The sequence below is a fragment of the Pezoporus wallicus genome, unplaced genomic scaffold (genome assembly GCF_028554395.1).
Source record: "Pezoporus wallicus isolate ANWC-B61680 ecotype Strahan unplaced genomic scaffold, APGP_CSIRO_Pwel_v1 contig_5922, whole genome shotgun sequence".
Lineage (NCBI taxonomy): Eukaryota > Metazoa > Chordata > Aves > Psittaciformes > Psittacidae > Pezoporus > Pezoporus wallicus.
Genome location: NW_026637228.1, coordinates 2,217,241 through 2,239,112, shown reverse-complemented (window position 1 = coordinate 2,239,112; position 21,872 = coordinate 2,217,241). Strand labels below are relative to the sequence as shown.

The following is a 21,872-nucleotide window of genomic DNA, read 5'->3' as shown; positions in this document are numbered from 1 at the left end:
TAAATCAGGGAAAATATCCTGCCAGCCAAAGGTATGACTTGTTATTTAAAGTCCTTGATACTGGGTCACTTATTTGAGATTGAACCTATAACATGTATCCTTCATGAAATAAAATGGAAAATCTGATGCAAGTAGGAGGTGATCTACTTGTTGCTCCTGATCTATGTGTTGATCATGCCCCTGACAGATTACTTCCGGTGTGCTGTTTCTCTGAGTAGTTACGAATTCCGGAATGCATGGAAAAATATCTGTGCTGATGTCAGTAGAGCTCCTGAAATCAAGAGAGAAAAATGTTTGTGCTGAGGATTCCTGTATTCCAAAATTCGTAAATTAAGCTGGTTGTAAACTAACATCAGAATAAATCCCACCAATCCTATATCCATCATATAGAAATGATGAGGAAAAGAAATAACTTTATGGATGAAAGAATTTGTAAGTATGTTTTAAAATTCAGTAGGAGGTATATTTTTGTACTGGTTCAAGCACTAGGTGGGTGCTGTTACCTTCACTTGTGTCTCGCCGACTACGTCTTGTTTGTGCTAAAATTAAGTTACCCAACTGCGAGAGGTCATCTGGCTTTTTCATAAGTAGCAATTGAAGTTGCTTAACATGCCTATAGAACTGGAAGCTGAGTCATCTGTTTAAAGAATGTTTTGAACTGGGGTTTGTCAGTTATCTGAACAGTGGAGAAACAGTTTATCTGACATCAATTCCCTTAGAATATCTGGGTTTTTCTGTGGAATAACTGATCTTAATGAACATAGGGAATTGCCATCAGGTTAAATCTTTATCCGTGGTTCAGCTCATTGAAAACACTTTGGAGTGCCTTCAGATCAAGGGTTTTGCCATTAAATGGTGAAGGTGGAGAACCTGTTACAGGGTCAGCAAGAAATTTAAGAGGATCAACAAACGACTTCTTGTGAAGTCTCTACTGATAAAATAGTAGTGTGAGGAGAAAGCAGTTTGCACCTTTGGGGTGGGGAGAACACTGGAGCCTGAATACCTGTTTATCATGGTAAACAATATCATACACATATCAGTGTCATGGTCACATTATTTAGATACTCTGATATACTACTGTTGTGTATTTAGCTTACTATGAGTGAGAAGAAACTCTTTGCAGGAAAGATAATAGTTGCCTTTATGAAGGAGAAACAATCTGGCTACAGTTAGAGCTGTGGCAGAAGTCACTCTACTGGGCAACATGGGAAAGCAGAACTTGATGTCAGAGTTTAAACTTAGGTGAAAGTGAAAAATTAATGGTAGTCTTTGCCCCCCAAAATCCTCAGTCAAGGTGTCAAAATGAGGTACTGCTTTTATTACACCACATTACATGTACTGGTGCTCAGGAATTGTTTTTTTTTCTTTCATATGCTACTTTGCTTGACAATCAGCTCTACCTGGCATCTCACAGCTTCATGGGGTTTGCCTGTGAGTCATGGCTGGGCCTCTGGGAGGTAACATGCTCTTGGCTATGGGGAAAACAACGTTAAATAAAATCTTGATTTTCAGTGTATAATTTCTTCTCCTTTTCTTACCTGTTTTAAATCATGATGTGGAAAGTAGCTTTACTTTCTTCACTGGGACAGCTTCCAAAACCCACAGCCTCCAAAAGTGCTATCTTTATTTTTAAACAGAAGATGGGTGCCCTACAGCAACAAATCCAAACGAACGACTCAGAAGCACTTCCTTCCCTGCTCGTCCTTTAAACAAGAAATTGCTGTCACAGAAATACACTAGCTAGAGCCTAGAATTAGTGGTAAAAAATACTGGATGAATGATGGGTTTAAGGTGATGCATTTTCATGAAGTTTGGTCAGAGTAATGACCTCTTCAGCTCACAGACAGCAAGTGCTGGCCTCAAAGTTAGATGTGTCTAGCCCTGGTAGATCAGGCCTTTTAAATCACTTGATACAACATTGCTATGCATAGGAAAGTTAGTAAAATTAGTTAGTAAAATTTCTAGAGGATTTAAAATGTACTAGCTATCATGCTGCTTGTAGTAGAAGCCCAGACAGCTAAACTCTGGAGAGATAATTCCAATAAATATTAAAACCTGCCAGACTACTCTCAAAGCATTTTTGGTAAATTATGCACTCTCTGAAAGTATAAAAGTATGATTACTGGTATGGGTGGAACATTAAATGTCTCATTCCCCTGGGGTTTATGACTACTTGCGTTTTGCCTACTCAGGGTAACAGGAAAAAACTTAACCAACTGTTCCTACCTCTGCTGGTACTCCCACTCAAAAAAATTAAGTGAATTTTTAACCTTTCCCGTTCTTCAGAATTATTCTCTCCTGGATTATTATTTATTTATTTTAAGTCCATCAAGATGATTTTAAGTTAGGCTGGGGGGATTTACAGGAATAACAATGGTAGGGCTCCTTTGTAGTGGCAATCAAGTAAAAATATGTAGTATATAAACAACCCTAATAAGTTATTAAGTCATGATCAGATCTCTTAACTACACTATGTGATTCTTCAGTGGAATGTATTTAATAGATCAACTCTCAGCTAATTAATTTTTTTTTCAAAATAGTCCTATACCATGTTATCATGTACATTTGCAACTGTACAAAAAGAAGCAAAAGCCAGCAGGGACTAAGCTTGCTCTTAGGCACATTTGGAAATCCTGTGCATATCAAATAGCAAAGCTGGAATTTACTTATTCATATGTTGGTGGTTAGGAAAAGTGGCAGTCTTTGAACCTACTCAGACTTTACTGTGCTTCTTGTATGCACCTGAGCTGATCCACAAATCAGACTGCTATCTCCTGTCCCTTAGCCACTCTCCATTAAGACTTGCAAGTCTTTTGAGTGCTGAATAATTGATTTCTGCAGCTGTACTGCAATGCTGGGGAAGGTGGAGCACGGTTCTCCTTCTGTGCTCAGAGGCTGCATGGGTTCCCGAGCAAGTTCCAGCAGCAATTTACCATTCCCATCTGTGTATGACACATACAGGTATTTCAGATGGTTTCAACTCATTAAGCATACATCATGGCACTCACACAGATAGTTATTATGCCTATTCTTCTGCTGGGAGTAGGGATTTTCTTGTTGAGTGAAAATGAAGGGTGCACCCTGAAAATTCCCCTGCTAAATTCCACATCTGAAGAGATGAAGTTAGGGTTAGAGCTTGATGGTTGAGCTTGTAACTGCATTCATCCTCCTAGGTAGCAGGGTAAAATGCGTCAGCATAAGCACACTGAAGCATCTTTATGTTGTTTGGGTCACCTTAGTGGGCTTGAAAGCCCTGCTTCTGGTCTCACCAGACCAAAAGGTACCAGTGGAGTGTCTCCAGGCCAAATTTGCTTCCTATCTCCAGTAAAAAAAGTGAAGAGAGATGGTTTAGCCAAAATGTTTAAGGACCCAGGAAGAAACAAATGTAAGTTACATCAACCTCTGTACTTCTGACTTGTATTAGAGACAAAACGGACCGTAGCAGCATGTCCAAAACATGAAAGGTGGGCAGATGTTACCCGTCACCATTTATTCCTTCTTTTCACAGAAATTTAATTATCTAGTGTAACATATCTTAAACTTCACCACTTTCTAACATAAATATAGAGTGGGGAAAAGAAATCAGAATAACGGGCTCTTCAGAAAGGTGCTTGTGTTTAAGCAGTGGATTTGGTCCCTACTCCTTTTTCTCTGCTCATTGTGGACTCTTGTTTTAGAAATTAGTATTTCTCACAGGATTATTTTTTTTCCCTAGCCTTTCAATATTTTCTGCATGTATGTCTGAGATCAAAATTATTATCATCTGAATTTAATTTAGTACACTTTTCTCTGCCTGATGGGCTGCTATTTCAGAGGGTACAATGCCACTATTAATCATCATAAAGAAAAAGCATGAAAACGGTCCAAAATACGTGTCAAGAATTTCAGTGTGATGGATGCGCAGTAGATGGTACCATTATTATCACTCAGCAACTTGAAAACTTTTGGTCCTCACATTTTCTCTCTTTCAAACATCATTAACTTGTTCATGGGATCCAATACTTTTTGAAAAATATATTACTCATCTACTCTCTTTTTCCTCATCCTTCATGCTGTATTGACAGAGCCAGTTACCTGAAACTTCTTAATGCATTGTAAGTTTACTTCTCAGCGTATGAGATAGTAAAGAAAACGAAAACAAATGCTTCTATGGAACAAAAGTCAATTGTATTGATTTTGATCTGTTAATGCAAAATCAGATTTTATGAATGATTGTAATTAGGAAACTTGGGTTTATTGGTCACAGTTTTATTTACTCTTTGGTTTTGTTCTCTTTTGTGAATCCGAAAGATTTAAAGACTAAAATGTCATAGTATTAACCAATGTGGATAATACTCTTAGGATTGTTACAAGAGTGATGCACTATCAGGTTTCAGCAAAGCTTACAATGCTTGGAATAAACTGAATCAAATTGTGTGTGTGTGTGTGTGTATGTTACAGCTGATGAAAAATGTGAATATAGCTGCAGAAACTACATATGCCTAGGTGTATACTTACAGCATTTTGAGTACCTGCTGGCAAATGGTGTTACCTGATTATGGATGATGTCTGGTAATAGGTAATGATAGCTGTATTCAAGGCCAGGTTGGACAAAGTCTTGGGTGGCATGGTTTAGTGTGAGGTGTCCCTGCCCATGGCGGGGGGGTTGGAACTAGATGATCTTAAGGTCCTTTCCAACCCTAACTATACTATGATTCTATGATTCCTGTTACAGTAATGGATGAGCTGAGCTGGAATGCAGTCCAGTGCAGAATGGGGAGGACTGTGTGACTTTGGGGGCCTTCTTATATCCCCAGCAATTCAAACTGTATCAGGTGCTGCTGATGGTAGCTGGAAAACTTGCTCTTTTTGTGACCAGTCTGGTATATTTATCCCTAGAATAAGCTGCATGAAGTGGTATACATATGGAAGGTGTAGTAAGAAGGTGGATTACCTTATACATTGGCAGCATAGCAATACTTGCTTTCAATGCCCCTGAAAAGCCAGCTGCCAGAGCCTTGCTAGAAGACCTATGAGCTACCCATTGTACGCGCCTGGAGTCCTTAAAAGAATCAGCGTTTCATTGCTAAGACCGTGATATCACAGCCCCTTCCCATTAGTGCAATCCAGTCTGCAGATGAGCAACATCTGTCTATCCCTGGTGTAGACAGCTAGTGAGACAGACCACAGATGAGATCCCTAGGTGAGATCAATCACTGATGCATTTTGAACCATAACCTGTAAGAGACTGTATGGAGGAATGTGTGTTGAACTTGGAGATTGAGGACTATAAATAGGGTTGGAAGCAAGACTTATGCAAGTTTGGTGTAGTTGGCTGTTTCAAACTTACTCAAAGCCTGTTGATATTGTATTACATGTGAGATACATACATTTGAAAGATTAACTTTTTTTTTGGTTGGGTTTAAAAAATAAAGGGAATGAAGTCAGTTCACGTTTCACCAAGCTGAATTTCATTTTCTTGCAAGAGGAACATACCTGATTTAAGTGGTGGTTTTTGTTTTTTTTTTTTTGTGAGATCTTTGATTCTTTCTTTATTTTCTAAAGCATTGGTTTAAGGATAAATGCCTTGCCTAGGAATCTTGGCTTCTGAGACTGTATTTTCCCAGTGTTTTGTGAGAGGATTGAAGGCAGCAACTCCAAAAGACAAACAAAAATTGATCTTTGTTTGCTCATGTGTGAAATAAAACATTTCTGAGTGGTGAGTGGCAACACAACTGCTTTGAACCATGTGTTATAGGTTCCACAGCTATCCTCCGTATAGTGATACGGCCAGTTCTTATATGCGATACTAGCATCTGAACAACAGTAAGAAAAAAGTTAAAAGCCAAAGTCATCCGATAATTAAACTTTCTACTGCAAAGAAATATTTTGGAAAAAAGCCCTTTCCAGTCTCAATGAAATTGCCATGAAGGTCCATAGTGTTTCATAACAGTGAAACTGATAAGTTTCAATACACAAAAGAACAGAAGAATCTATCTTTTTAAAGGCTAAATACCTAGGTGAAAACAAATTTGCCTTCATTCAGGTACCATTAATTCGCAGTTACATTATGCCTGTAGGTAACTTTTATTTCTTTTAGCGCTACACGTGTTGTTTTCTTTATAGCATTAATCTGATGTTAAAAAAAATTCCATTTTAAAAATATTACAACTCTTACATTGTTCACTTTAAAATTTAATCAAAAAACATGGGAGAATCAATAGTTACTTAAATTTAGAAAGGTTCTGAAAGCAAACCTGATTATAAGTTAGAGAATTAATGATTTAGTACATTACTGAATAATCAATAATTGCTAGTTGATGTTCTGAATCACTCTTACTAAATGTTTTGGAAAGTTTGTAATTGCACCACATAAGTTTCTGGCTGGCAAGCTGAACTTAAGAAGTCCTCAGGACACAGAGGCACATATTCTGGTGTGAGAAGCTGTGTTCTAAGAACAGACGAGGGAATGTGCTTCAGTGGAGAGCTGGAGTGGAAGAGGTGTCTGTTATGAGCATGACTATGCGTGTTAGCCTATTTTATACTTCAGCTGGGAGCAAGCTTTCTGACCTCCTCCAGTAGCCAGATGAGGACACTCTGCAGCAAATCTCAGCTGGAGTCTAATTTTGGTGCTTTCCAGTGCCCTCCCAGGACATCCTCTTTCTCTTCACTGGCTATGGAGCAGGCATAGGAAGACTTGCCTCCTAAATTACGAGCCTAGTGTTGGTGGGAAGGGTTGCTGCATCCTTCCCAGACATTCAAAACTAAGAATTCCCTCATGTTCATGGACCTCTTGTATGGTTAGGAAGGGGGAGAAAGCTCTGGCATGCTCTGCTGTCTCCTGTATACTCCAAGCCCACTTTTGCAGGAAGGGAGGAAGGTGACTTTCCCTCACATGCCATGGCAAGGTATGCCTGCAAGGTAGGGCTTGTGAACCCTTTCCGATATCTAACTTGAGCCACAGCTGTTTCCATACAGACAGAAATATCACATTATGTGTTCTATTTTCCTCTACTGGGGCTCTTGTAGATATTGGATGGGAGTTTGTGACTTCTTACCTTGTATGCACAAAGGCAGTGGCTGCCAGCCAGCAGTGATGCTCTGGCCTACCAGAAGCAGCACTGAAAACCTCTGGTGTGGTATGGATATTGTTACACTGCTCTCATATTGCTTCTGAGTTTAAATAGGAAAAGTCTTATCATTACTGTTCATTACACTGCATAAACAATCCTGATACTGCAGGGAGGTCCTCATCAGATAGTATCTGGTGCCACAGATGGCCCTCTGTGGGGTCTTGTATTTATAATGTCTTTGGTAATGCACTAACAGAAATGAGGTAAAAAAATAGAGTCTTTGTAACAGGCAAAGTAAGACATCAGTGATAAACTCAATTATTTTAAATGCATCAGACCAGGTTCTGATTTCAGTAACATGGGTATAAACAGGCCTCCTGGTACCATAGTTTTTTGTGCATGTAAGGCAGATCACAGTCTGGGTTCAGGGATGTGGATTCTTACTCAGTAAAACCCATCTAGTTTAGACTTTACAATCTGTATTAGCAAAAGTTTAGCCCGTCCTTGGCATTTCCTGAGACATCAGTGGTGTCCAATGATTATGATATTCAAGATACTTTACAGGATGCTTTGTGGTTTTGGAGGTTTGTTTTTTTCCTTTTATTTTTGCTCGGTTATGTATCTCCAAGTGTTTCGCATACCTGCTAAAACTCTTGTATCAGATTTCCATTTCAGAGAGACCCAGTTGATGGGACACATGACCTATCAACTCCTTAATGACCACCACTGAGAACACAGTTAATGGTGTTGGGCTTTTTTTGTTGTGTTGTTCCATCTATCTCAAATCTATTTTATGAAAGCAGTTAGCAATATGCTGAGTACCATATAAGCTTTTTGTTTAGATATATATTTGCTAAGACTTTCTTCCTTTTACCAGGCACAGTTTCAGATTTCATAGGTACACAAATTCTTGAAGGAAAGGAAAGAGTGGGATTACTTTCTAAACCAAAGCACAAGGAATTCTAGTAGGGCAAAATAAAGGTTTCAACATCATGCATATATGCAAGTCTTCAGACTGCTGCATGAGCTAGGAATTACTATACTACATAGTGTAGCAACTTGCCTCACTTGATCCGACTTAAGATTTTTCTGAAGATGACTTTTCAAAGAATAACTTTATAGCCACATAAGCTATAGTGGGAGCCACAGAGTGATAGCAAGAAGATGCAATGATTATTTCAGTGTTTTTTGTAAATAAATATATATCTTTCTAATGCATGAGCAATAGGTATATAGAGTTAATCTGTTTGTATTAACAGTAGCTGGAGAAGCCATTTATCCCTTTTAATTATCTATACCAGGTGTTTCATTGATGCTTTATGGAAAGGAAAACTGTCCTTTAAATACAGAGTTAAGTGACTAAATTCTACTTCATTTACAACAGTAACTTTCACTGTTAAGAGGCAGTAGTGACAAGATTTACCAGAAAGCTAGCATATTTTTGCTTGCCATTTATCAAATATTTACTAAGACTGTATTTGCATATTGTTTTAAAAGATTGTAACTTTGTAAAGAAATTATAAATATACTTAAAAAGGGTACTTTAAGTTTACATAGTTGGTATTCTCAGTGATTCAGACATGACAAAAGCATATCAAATAATCCAAGCAGTAACAGAAGGAAAACAAAATAGATGCAAGTCACTGCCACCCCCAAATCGAATTCTGCACAGCCTATGGATTTTAATGGATCATGCCACTGAGATAACAACAAATCTCTGGTAATGCAACTGAAAGCCTCCTAGCTTTTCATGCCAACATTACTTCAGCAAAACTCTCATCTCAAACAAACTTCAAACTTTGTTACAACCCTTTATGTGACAGATTTATCCATGTTAGCTGATTTCCTGCCAGCTCACTGCACCTGGTTCACTCTAAATTAGTTGCAGTTAATTGTCAACAAATGGGAAGAAGTTCCCATTGCCATTTTCTCTTGGCTTGTGAAGCTGGTGAGTGTAGTTCTTGTAGCTGTTGTACTCAGGTAGGGTATTGTTAAATGCATAAGTTTGGGGAGGGGGGGGTAAATAAATGAATATTTTTTTAATGTATGAGTGAAGTAAGAGTAAAATACGTAGTGGCAATTAATTGTTTTGATTATTTTTCTCTGTATTTTTTTGGTGCAGGACATGTGCAAGCACAGCTGCATTAAGATACATAGAGGAGCTTGTTAATTCAGCTGAGCCCTGACTGGGGAGACTAAATGGTGTGGGGTTTGGTGGTCCTTTTCACTCCACTAATGAAGGGAGAATGGTTGATTTAGAAGAAGGAGACTATAGGTAAGAATTTATATCTTTGTTAGTTTGGTGTTCTTTCTTCTCTGATAGTTTTCCTCTTCTAGCAGGCTTGGGGGGGGAAATACAAATAGTTTTTCCTTAGAGAGCTATTGATTAATGAGAATTTTGTCTCTTGGAGGATGATTTGTATCTCTCTCGGCTTTCCTTCAGTAAGTCTTGCAACGACAAAAATTTAAGTATGTTTTTGAAATATATTTTTTGTAATGTATTTTGTTCTTGTTTCACAAGATAGCTGTAGATACCCTCTATCTCCTGAGCTATTGCACTTGCTGTTCCTGTTAATTCAGTATACTTATGATGTAAGTCTTTCCCTGGTCATTTTATTCCTGTGTTGAAAGGTCTGAAGCAACATTGGTGTGTAAACCTAAATGATAGAAAGGTTGTTACAGGCTTGGCAGTTGAGCTTTTTTACAGCAGTGTAGCCTCTCAGAACAATTGTTCTTTAATTAAGAAATGTGTCTGTGTGAGATAAACCTCTTTCCCTGCACCTATTGTGTGGTATGTGAGGCTCAGGATTGTGAAGAGATTTTATGTTTTGGGTTCTGTGTCAATTTTCTGCTTCTATCATGATAACCTCTTGTTGCATTTTCCTTGACAAATGGAAGCTCTAGTTTGAACTTTCAGTTGTGTATGTGGCAGTGGCTTTTCTTTGCTTCTTTTCCTTTACAAATAGTCTCTAGAAGACCAGAAATATGACAGGAACGGTATCTGTCAGGCTTAGATTCCCCCACTCTCTTTGCAGTCCTGTGTTGTTGTGAAATGGGCAACTCCATGCTACCCCCTGCAGTCCCCTTTGCCTTGCTCTTTGTTCATCTTCCAGGAGTGGTTGCTGCAGTGTGAAGAAAATGTTTTTCGTATCCAAAATCAGAGTTCACAGTTCTTGCTGCTTCTGTTCTATTTTGACTGCTATGTATGTTGACAGACATCTTACTAGGAGGAAACTTAAGGTCATCTTTCTGTTTGCAAATCAGGAACATTCAAGCAAAAACGCCCTCTTAAAAGTTAGATGTTTCCTTGTGGGCTTCAGATAAGGCATCTGAATGCTTTCTTAGTTATGTATTTATATTGCAACTAGCAGGGCTGTAGATACAAATGCCAGATTTTTATGGAGCTCTAGCTTTCTGTAGACGCAGTAAAAACAAGAATTATCTTGGAGATTTTAATTAATAGTAAAGTAGGTAAATAACTAATCTAATACCATCTGTTTGCTTACACTGAGAATCAAAAATGTGTCTGCTAGTTTGAGGAAAGAATATTCATGAAACAACATCTCTCTTTTCCAAGACACTGTTTTTTATTTGACCTTGTGGGGGTAAAATATATTTATTTTTAGGGTGCTTATTCATTGTTCTACACTTCTTTTCTTTTACCATTTTCAGTCATTTGCTTTTCCTTTTCTCTTGGGGTTAAACAGCCCAAAAAAGGCCAGGCAAAGCAAACACAGCATTGTTGCATCCCTTCTTCTCCTCGCTCCATATGCCTTCCTGAGAGGGGACGATGGGGAGGAAGTGCAGAGTGCTGGCTGGGGAGGGCACCGTTTTGCTGAAATAACAACTGTTCTAGTGGAGCCTGAAACAAACTCTGAATGAGAAAGTCAAGGTGTTTGCTATGCTGGGGAGCTTTTCTGTGCAAAAAGGCTAATTACCATTACCAGCTTTGAAGCAAAAGGCAGCTTTCGTTCTGAACGGCTACATGAAGTACGTAGGAACATACTTGGTGATCTGGGCCAGTGGTTAGAGCACTGATTAAATGAAAGAGTGAAGAGTGTTACAGCAAACAAGAAAAATTAACCCTCACCCCCTCCAACCAAGCAAGCAAGAAAACTCGTGTAGTTCCCATGGCCTGCCTTCCCTCTGTATGTAGGGGTAGGTGGGAAAGGTGGAAAATGAAGTGTAGTATTCTTCTCCATGACAGACTGTGTAGGTTTTTGTTGCACAGATTTTTATTACATAAATAATCCTGTGGGTTTTTTAATTGCTTAAAGCAGAGATATTTATTTATCAGAGATTATAGGTCAGAATTGAGGAGTGGGGATTACTGAGTATAACTTCAGTTGAATGTTTTGTTATGGATGGGTTCTGCATGCATAGGTTTATAAAATACTTTTCTGTTGGTGTTTTTTTTAGTGAAACGTACTACAATAGCAGTATTAAAAGTATGTTTAGTTAGCCAATATATAAACATTCCCTTCTGTTGCTATTATTTCCTGTTTGGTGGGAGTTTTAATATTTTGTTTTAAATTCCTGTAACTGTTAATGATTTCACAGAAGTTTATAATGTGAAAAACACAGAAAGTTTTTACAATACCATCTTTTTAAAAACTATTTGAGGAATTGTTGCAATATTTTCTATGCACTGGGCAAGTTACCTAATTTTTCATATACCAATTTATGTGACATTTGCCTGTGATGTAGGCTAGAAATTATGACCTAATTTTTTTTTTCAGCCAAGGTCCTGCCTGGCTCATGTAATTAGTACAGTTCTGACAAAGCAGTGTTTGATTAAACAGATCTGAAGAAGCAGACCTGAGTCAGAGTGCTAAAAAACAGGGGATGGGATGTGGGTAATAAATAGCTAAACGTAGCATATGTCAGTGGTGTAGAAGCTGTGACCACTGGAAGATGTAGCTGGTCCAGGAAAGCCCAAAATGAAATGCAACTATCATCACAACCTGATGGTGTGAAAAACCCAGTCTTTAAAAAAAGAAAATCAAGTGAAATGTTGTCCGAGGCGCTTTGCCTCAGAATTTTTCTGTGCTACAGCAAATCTTAAGTGACTCAACGAAGTGCTGCTTGTGCAGGACTCCTGAGCCTAGTTGGATTGGAACCTAATTCTTTATGAAAGTCAGGACCTCTGTATGAAAAACAATTTAAAATGTTTTCAAAGCCACTTCCAGCTCATAGTAGCCTATGAGGTAACCTTGAGCAAACACAGGGGGGTTCTGAATGAAAAAGCATTTGAGTATTTATTAAAGTAGAGCAATTCATATTTACTGAGAAAGTTTGTGGGGATTTTGTTTTGTTTTCTTCCACCTAAGGGCATGTTTACAAACAGTTAAAACTAAACCAGTCAATAATATTTCTTTATATAGTATCCAATAATGCAATGGCTGGAAGACAAGGAAGCAGGCAAGTAACTGGGCGGATGCACTGGATATTGGCAGCAATTCTGACACTATGGAGTCACCAGATCAGTGGACAGGGACAAGGTAAGTGATGATCTTTTACTGCAGTTTTCCATTTGCTTGATATTGCATAGCATTGGTTGGAGAAATGAGAGTGTGTTATGAAACATCGAACTTGTGTGAAACGCTGACAAGAAAGGAGAATATCAGAATCTGAAGTACTTCAGTTGAAAAGTCAAATGCTCTTTGAAAGATAGTGTCTTGATGCCTTATGTAATCATCCAGATGCTTGAATCAGTTTTCTTGTGCTCTGATTGGAGTGTGTCTTGAAATACATTTCCCTTTGTAGTTGTTGACTCCCCAGGTGTGGAGAAGTAGCTGTTTAAGAGACTATAGACATGGACACTTTGCATTACTTTGCTGTGATATCTGCAAAAAACATGCAATATTCAGAATGGCTTTTGTTGCGGTGCTATAAATATTTTCCATGTTGTGATCATGTCTTCACTGATGGCGGTGCATAATAACAGCTGTGAGAATGCAGACAGGAAAAAAGGTCTAGCTTGTTATGTTTTTTGTTTGAAAAGTGAAGCGTTATTTCTGATCTGAAGACTGTACCTAGGTGCTGATAATGAGGTAATAACAAGCTATTGTATTTTTTTAATATATATTTGCTATAAGAAATGTTTGCTTGTTGTGTTAAATTGGGGGAAATCTGTTAAGTGACAGCCTTGGGGCTTTGAAGTTAAAGGAAAGTGGATACTTATTCCTTTCTGAGTTATGTCAGGAAATATATGTTCCAGGTTAGCTGAGATTTCCACATCCTTGATTTACTCAAGTGGGGAGAATGCTGTGCTTTTTCCAGCTACAGGCTATCTGCTCTGTATTACTCTTGTCAATGACTACCAGCATGATGCTTGGCTAGCTTATGTAGCTTGTGCTAGGTCCATTCTGCTGTGCAGTTCTTGGCTGTTGGAATGATAATGGAGTTTACTCTTGCTTGGTGCAGTTGTAGGTATATAAATTGGATGTAAATGGTGTACTGCAATTCTGCAAAACTTAATGTTGCTTCTGCAGATATTAAATGCCAAACTTACAGCCTACAGCACTTGTGTAGAGTAAGGGTCATGAATATTTTGCAGCTATCACCAGACATGAAGAGGGGGTTTTCTATGATACAAACTGTTGTACGGAAAGGTGAGTTGTTTTTTAAGGAAAGAAAAAAAAAGCAACCCAAAACCAACCTTCCATTTTGGCAATATAATTTTTGTCTTGGAAAAAACTATGTATTTGAAGACTTGGTTTTGTGGTATTGTGGTGAAATGTAATGGGTATGTTAAATTTTTGTGATTTATGAAGTGCTGGTGAATGGTATTGGAAAGAACTTGAAGTTCGTCAAGTTACTTACTTGAAGGAATTTGTTTTCAAAGTGGACAATGTGAGGATACTTTTGCTGTAAAATATGCTTTTAATTGAAAACTGTTTGAGTTTCTGGCTGATGAAAAGTGAATATTGCAGTCTTCATCTGTGAGCTGGTCATGTAGTTCTATATGTTTCTGTTTTCTATAACCAAAATACAACTTAGAAAAAGGAAACCTTAACAGTGTGTCAAAATATTACATTCTCTTTCAGTGTAAAATGTCTTCCTAAAATTTGCAGTAACTCTTACTGGAAAAAGAATATGAACTTCCATTGTGCTATTTTGCTCTAATTGTAAATAATTTTGCTAGGTTCCTATGCAGCTGTTGAATATTAAATACTTTCAAGCAGGCCTAGTGTAATAAAGTTGGCTGTGTCTCAGTCTTGATAGACTTTGTACTCTGATGGAAATTTAGTGTAGACTTTTGAGCATACCTAGTTATTGCAACTACTGATGACTGCTTACACCTTCATTTGCAAAATATGAATTTTTAATCCTCTGACAATGAAGCAGTAAATTAAAACCAAATAACAAATATTTTCTTGGTATAATTATATACACAGGGTATTTGGAAAATGTGAAATCTCCTTAAGTTGCCAGATACATCCTAATTTTGCTGTGGATTTTTATATCTTTTTCTATAAAAGTAAAAATCAAAGCCCTTTGGGTATGACATGGAGGAACCTGAGAAATGTAAAGGAGAACTCAAGTAGTCTGAGTAAAATTTAAAGTTTGAGTATTCAGAGTCTATCAGGACAATAAAATGATAGAAATAATTATTCTGTGTCTGGGCGTCGAACCAAAAGGGTTTAAAAGCCATATGGCTGCATTTAAAGAAAACAGCTTCTGAGTCACATAACTTCAGTGTGAGTGGGTTGCTATGGAAGTTAGAAAGAAACCAACATTTGTTCCATTTCCCATCAGAATAGTAAACTCAAATTAAAATCCCTTTGTTTTTCAACAGCTATTCCTATCTGTCTCTTTTTACACATTAACCCAAACCATTCTGTCTTTTGAGATCCGTGGCACTGCATCTTGTTCTGTTTGTGTGTTGCTTACCATTAGCTACTTCAGTCTACCCAGAGTAAGAGTCAAGTGAAGGCTGGAGTATGGAAGAAATCATGCCTTGTTTTATTCTGAGCTCTTGCACATTGGTTAAATGTGTAATTTTTAGTTTTGTACCCATTCTGCTTCTCTTTACCCAAGTATTGTGGGTTCAACTCTTCTATCTTCAGAACAACCCTGGCCTATATTTTGTACTTATAAGTAACTTTTGAAAAAGATTTTATATCTCTTTAACATTGAGCAGCAAGTACTCTGAAGAATGTTTTGAATCAGTTATGCTTGTTTCTTGGTGAACTTAAGACTTCCAAGTATATGATATCTCTAAGAAACTTGAACAGTGATCAGTCATATATTGTTCTGTGATATCCTCTAACAGTGTTAATGATATTTAAGACAGAATATGACTAAGGAGTCCTGGTATCTATTAATTGTCAGACTTACAAAAGGAGTGGACGTTTCAAGATACATGGAATTTCATTGCTGTATAGAGTAAGCAGGTGTTCTCTTTGAAACTCTCGAGGTGCTGGATAAAAGTGTATCTGCTCTCTGAAGAGCTCACTAGTAATGCTGGTGTTCTTGGATGCATGCTTCCTGCAGAAGAAGACCCTTCAAATCTTTTTTTTTTTCCCAGAGTTGTCAGCATACAGTGTGACAGGTTGCTCTCTTTAATGATCAAGCAGAAAGGCTGTGCAATGTGCTACAGCCAAGAGGATTCAGAACTCAAACTGAATGTGCTAGAAAGCAGTGGGTGTTGCTGGCTTGAGCTCTGACCCCTGCCTGCAGGAACTTTTTTCTCCCAACACAGGCCTATTAAGAGAAAATCATATGAACTTTTGAATTGTTTTGCAGTTGTAGTATGGGATACTTGTGTGTTCTTCTTGCATTTGATGACTTTAAACAATAATAAAGTAGGCTATGCTTAGCCAGCATTGCAACTAACTTGGAATATACAGGAGTATAGATCAATACACCTTCAGGAACAGTAAAAGGGAGTCTTTGCTGGACCTCAGAGAATCATGAGGTCGATGCTTATAGCTGAAAACAAGCATTCAAGTTACCTCATGTCCCCTTTTTTTAGTCTGTGTTGTTGGAAAAAAGCAACCCAGTGTGTCCAAAAATGTGCTCCAAAACCAACGTATAACAATATCTTTTCTCAGTCCTGAAATCCTGAGATTACTGTGGCTTGTGGGAAGGCAGGAAGACATAGGATACCTGGGATTTCTTCACAAACCTACCCATAGTAACTTGTTTTGACTGTGGATAGAATGCCGAAATATTCTGACAAATCTTTTTAGCAGTTGAAAGACTAAGCTTTGAAATCTATTTCTAACCACTAAGCATACTGTGAGCTAAAGCAACTCTGTGTAAGTAGCTTAGGTCTTGCTCAGCTGTTCGCTTGTCTGACATAGTAAGGAAAGAAATGTTTTATATATATGGAGTGTGTGTATACAGTTACACAACACTGATTTTTATAAATGACTAGTGATTGTGGCTTAAAGAGATCACCTAAACCACCAGAGTCAAATCTTTACACAGAAAGTGAGAGTCTCAGAGCTGGTTCCAGTTTCACAACTTGGCAAATCCTCATGCCATAAGTGGGTGTTGTGGTGCCATGGCAAAAATCTGCAAAGCCACAGGTTAATCTATAAATGCTTTTCAAAGTGTATAATGTAGATCTAATGCAATGTAATAGCCATGTTGGCTTAAGTGGTGAGTGCAGCTCAAAAGCACCAAAATCAAAGATGCGCAGCAGCAATGGTCACGTGCAGCAACGAAAATCGCAGTCTGAGATAAGGAGAGGATTATTCTGTGTGTATGGTGAAGCGTGACCTGCATTACCCAGAGAGGTTCAAGAATCACTGTCCTTGGAGATGTTCAGGACTTGATAGGACAGCTCCCTGGGCAACCTAATCTAAATTGGAATTTGCCCAGCTTTGAGCAGGAGGTTGGATCCATGTGCCTTCAGAGGTCCCCTGATCTTTTTCTGTGATTATAGGAAATGTTTATCTACAGAATAATTGCTGTTTAAAACCAGTATAAATTATATGCAAAATTATATGATTTCTAGCAAACCAGTAGTAGAATGTGACGCCCAGCAACAGCAAAGCTCCTGATTCCAGTAAAATCTTTGCCAAGTAACTGTCTGGAGAAAGTTATCTTTTATGTTTCTTGAAGAAGCAAATGTATCAAAGGAGTTTTTGCAATTTACAGGAAGGTCATCAGATTAGTGAATTAGAGCATTGGCTGCTGGGTGACTTTATGCTTAACATTGCTCACCATCTTCCCTTGACAGGTTTATCGCACCTCAATTGTTTCTAGGAGACCTTTTGATATTCCACATTTCCTCAAAATACACCTGTGTGTTTGTGTGTGTCCCATGTGAAATCCAAGCCAGAATTTGCTGATAAGAAAAGCGTGATGCAATTTCCACTATCAGCAGGGCTATAGTAGCAGTAGATTGCATCTGGCATGTGGGAAGAGCAGCTATCCCTAGAGCTGGTCTGCTTATCCTTCCCTAGTAGCGCAGTGAGAAGGCAATGCCCTACTGCGGTCATGCAGGAGAAGGAAAACAAAAGCTCTGTTGCAGTTACCCTTGAACTTCTGGGTAGCTTAAATTCCTCTCATTAGAAGCAACAAATACAGTATAAACACCTTTAGGTATTGGGGTAAAAGAGGAAGGGGCAAAAAAAGACTGAATAGGCTTGCAGGCTTCTTGGACCAGGTCAAATTGAATTGTTGTTCCATGTTTGAGTCACTATGGTGCTCTGAAATATTAAACTTCTCCTTTTGGCTAGCAATGTAAATGAGGAAAGTTGCAATTGCTCCTTAAAAGTCATATGTGTAACTGCAGACATATTAGAACATGCCTTCCATGCATATGTAATATGTGTATTAGAAATCTATTGTATTTTGGAGAGTACATGTAGTAGGGTATGTTTCATGTGGTTAATCTGGTATTACAGGGATTACCGCAAAAAAATGAGAGGCAAGTCACTGCGCTCAAAAGCCCCAACAAAATGGGAGTCATAACACTGTGTTCCTTGTTACTTATGCTGGAAAAAAGTATTTTCTGGAAAGAAATATTTGAGGTAGAATTAGGGAAAGGTGTATTTCCTGCAAGAGTTCCTGTACCTATTTCTGAATCACAGTATAGTTCCTAGCTCACACCCCAAACTCAAATATATTGTAAAACTTTCATTTAAAGGAAATAACCACCTAAAATTCATACCTTTTTAGGTAGATTGGTACCAATGAAATATATAAAGTCTCTCCAGTGATTATTGGGGTATGGTTTAGAATGCATTAAGTTGTTTTAAAGTAATCAGTTCATACCTGCAAATGAAACCGAAGCTCATTCCAGCAAAATAATTTGTATTGCTCTCCTGTGAAGCATCTGATTGCAGAGAGCTGGTGAGCACTCATTTCGGATTCTGCATTGAGTCTCTGATAGACTGCTCTTTGATCCAAATTTAGATTAAACCCAGATGACAAAGTTTTAGCAATCTTTGCTTGTGCAGTACTGCCTGTTATATATTCAGGTGGTGCAGTAAGAATAGTTGGGATAGGACAACCAGAGCTCTCCAGGAATGTTGTGGTACATTGCACTTGTAGTACATTGAGGTAGTGATGAAGTAACTTGGTGATGATGGGGCTAAACGTGTCTTCTGTATCCTCATCATAGATGTGTAGAGGCATTTAGAGACATTTGAGTGATTTCTGTATAAACAACAAGCCCAAAGCCTTTGTTCTCGAGACCAAGATGTACCATGCTGGAAAGAACAGTAGGCATGTGTGTGAATGATACGCCTAAACCTCATGTTCTCACTTCCGCCTCTGCAAATTTGATGTTACTTTTTATAGGTGGAAGGGAAAGGTGGTTTGTACACGTCAGTACAAAAGAAAAGATTCTTGAACTGCAAAGCGATGCTTTATTTCTGGTTCAGCAATCTGTATTGGGCAGGGAGGGCATGTTAACTTAGCCTTAACGAAAGAAGCTTCAGCCTAATACAAACGACTGCTGCCTATCTCACAGTAAAGTTTTCAAAATATGTGTAAAAATACACTATCAGCATGTACCTTTACCCAATCGAAGTACCAGTAGCTTTCTAAAGCAATTGGACATGATTTAGTACTTAACCTTTATCTCTTGCACATTATACAGCTTTGCTAATGGATAACAGCACTGTATTTTGAAAGGAGGATTTGTTTTGTTTTTAATGGAATAGTTAATCTTAGCCACTTTAAAATTGGCAAGTGGCCTCTATATTAAACATGACTGTTAACCAACAGTGTGTTACAGTTTTGAAAAGAGCTCTGTTTGTCTTCATTTGTTCAAGCAACACCCTTTGCAGAAGCTCTTGATGGAAGAAGAAACCACTAGTGTTTCCTTAAGGTATTCTTTCCTTAGGTGTGTTCCTTCCTCAGGTATTGGGTAATTGCAAAGTGAAATGTTTGCTGCCTGCTTTGATTTAATCACAGTATTAAAAAAAGGCAGTTGCACATAACGTTTTTGGAATGCAGCTGAACTCCTACATGAGCTGTGGAATGTAAATTTGATCAGAAAGCATGCTTTGCTTTCAATCAATTATAGTTCTATTTGTCGAAAGTCCTCCTTGTAGGCAAAGACAGTGTGCGAAGTTAATGCAATCTATAAATATTGTGTTTTTCTTTGGGATGAATCTTCATTGACTTCCACAAAAAGTATAAGATATTAAGCATGCAGGCATTCCACTTTGTGGCCTATAATCAGAAAATATTTCATGTCACACTTACTTCAGAGAGGCTCAAGATAAGCTAAACAATACACAGTGAAACGTAACACGGCATTAAAAGGTCCACTACAATGTGATTTTCAGAAATCATATAGCAGAATGTAAGAATACTTTTAGCATTAAGTACAGGAGGAGATAGCTTGAGCAGACTGCCTATTAATGAGGAAGTAGAAAATCTGTGGTAACAGTTTATGAAACTAGCAGGTGCTAATATAGTAGCTGAGGACAAAAGGGTTCTTATTACTGAAGTGACAAAACCATAATGGTTTTATGATAGTAATAAAAGGGCTTAATCTCTAATGAAAACTGTGCGATCTATCTAAACTTAAACTTAGGTTTTCCTTATGAATGTTGCATAAATATGGCTAAGGTTATTTTCGTGACTATTTTACAGCCCCAAAAGTATCTGCCTTTTCTGGTGGCTGCATTTTCTGTAACTGTTTTTGCCAGGATTGCTAGTCTGCATCTTTGAGGGGTGAAAAACCTGCTTTCCCTGAAATGCTTTTGTGGGGGCAAAGAAATGAATCATTCCATATTGGGCAGCAGTATATAGGAAGGTATACATGATGTAGGAGATGAACACAATACCTATAGAATAAAAGGTCTCATTTTCCATATACAAAGCATGCAGGCATTCTGTTGGTCTTCAGTTCTCACAGGTTACCAAACCAAAGATTGATGAGACGTGCACAGGAGAGATAAAGGAGAGCAGTTACATGGTGTAGTTTTACCTTCTTAGTAGTACTTGTGTTGTAAAACTAGACATTCCATTTTTCTTATATAAAAAGAGAAACTAAGACAATCGCACTTAAACTCTTGAATTAATGGTCTAATACAATTGAAGATCTAGAAAATTTTTGAACATGAAACAAAAAGATTAGTTATGCTACATAGGAAGAATGCTTCTGAGAGCAGGTGTGCGGTTTGTGTGGGGTGGTTGGCTGGTATGTTTTTACGTGAAAGGTTCAGTTTTTGCAATCTGTAGCAGTTTAAACCCTTGGGAATTAATTTCCAGGGAGGTTGAGTTTTGAATAATGAGAACTTTCTAATGAATGGATGTGTAACTAAGAACCTGTGATGTCATTGTCTGGAAACAAGCTTTGGTGATGCAGATAACTCTTGGTGCTGCTGTGACGCCTGCTGCATTAGGTGGGCCAGAACTTGCCCCCCTGTTATGCGAGAATTAAAAATGACCCTATTATCATAGCACTAAAACAAAAACCAATTTCTGTACTCCTTTACAAAAGGTAAATTTACTTACTAGAAAGCAGGATATGAGTAAAGTCATCACTTGATACAATTAAGGAAAAGGTTTCAGTTGATATTTTAAGTAAAGCTTTCATTTTTGGAAATATGGTGTTGATGTTTTATCAGAATGTCTGAGGTTTCAGAAATGTTCTTGGCAGTCACTGTGGTAGTAAGCTTCATAAAAAATAATAAAAATTGGCAGTAAAGGGAAAGATACAATGCATGTAGTAAAAAAACACTTAATCCTGGAACCTGTACAAGTACTAAGTGTCCTAATGTATATTTACCAAGATATAGCTTGTGTTTTTATTTATGTTCCATAGTAAAGCATTTCAGGATTCAGTTATCTGTCTTTGTCCTTTTTGTATATACTTTATTTTAAAAAGCTGCCATACCCATAAACTCTCAGGTCCTGGTGAGTTGAAACGAATATCTAAAAGGCTATTCTGTCAAGAAGCTCACAGGTCAAACAAGCTTGTTTATTATGTTGAGTAGCTGAAATGGATTTGTTTTTGAGCAAGGTTTCTTTTACCTTTCAGCTGCTGTTTGGGGTTCACTTCTTCCAGCTAGGGGGGGAGGGAAGAAAAGCCCAAGCAGACCCAACAACAAAGTAATTTTTAGCCTCTTTTTAACAGAACTCAAAGTTCTGTGAAAGCTTTATTAGAGTGAAAATACCAAGGCTGAGTTCCAGCATCAACAGCTACTTTGCTACAAGTTCAGCATTTACCTATTTTCACACTGGCAGCTCCTATGCTGACTGGGTGACACTTGGATATGAATTTTTCCCTTTTGTCACTTGCTTCTCTGTGTTTAGATCCTCACTTCTGCAGGAGGAATACAGCCCAGCAAAGGCTTTGGAATGCAAACTTTGGCTGAAAAAAGCCAGCAAAAGTGCTTC

The 21,872-nt window shown here is 37.9% G+C and overlaps 1 protein-coding gene across 2 annotated transcripts in view; it reads left to right on the top strand.

Annotated features, from left to right (window-relative positions):
• Window positions 1-21,872, top strand: part of ROBO2 (roundabout guidance receptor 2) — a 1,076,913-nt gene that overhangs the window by 1,068 nt on the left and 1,053,973 nt on the right. The window contains exons 2-3 of one of the 2 annotated variants that reach the window (XM_057404327.1): window positions 9,175-9,327; window positions 12,437-12,553. In XM_057404327.1, coding sequence (XP_057260310.1) covers window positions 12,451-12,553 — 103 coding nt within the window. In that variant the 5' untranslated portion in view covers window positions 9,175-9,327; window positions 12,437-12,450. The remainder of the gene's footprint in view (window positions 1-9,174; window positions 9,328-12,436; window positions 12,554-21,872) is intronic. The other variant, XM_057404328.1, reaches the window with a different exon arrangement.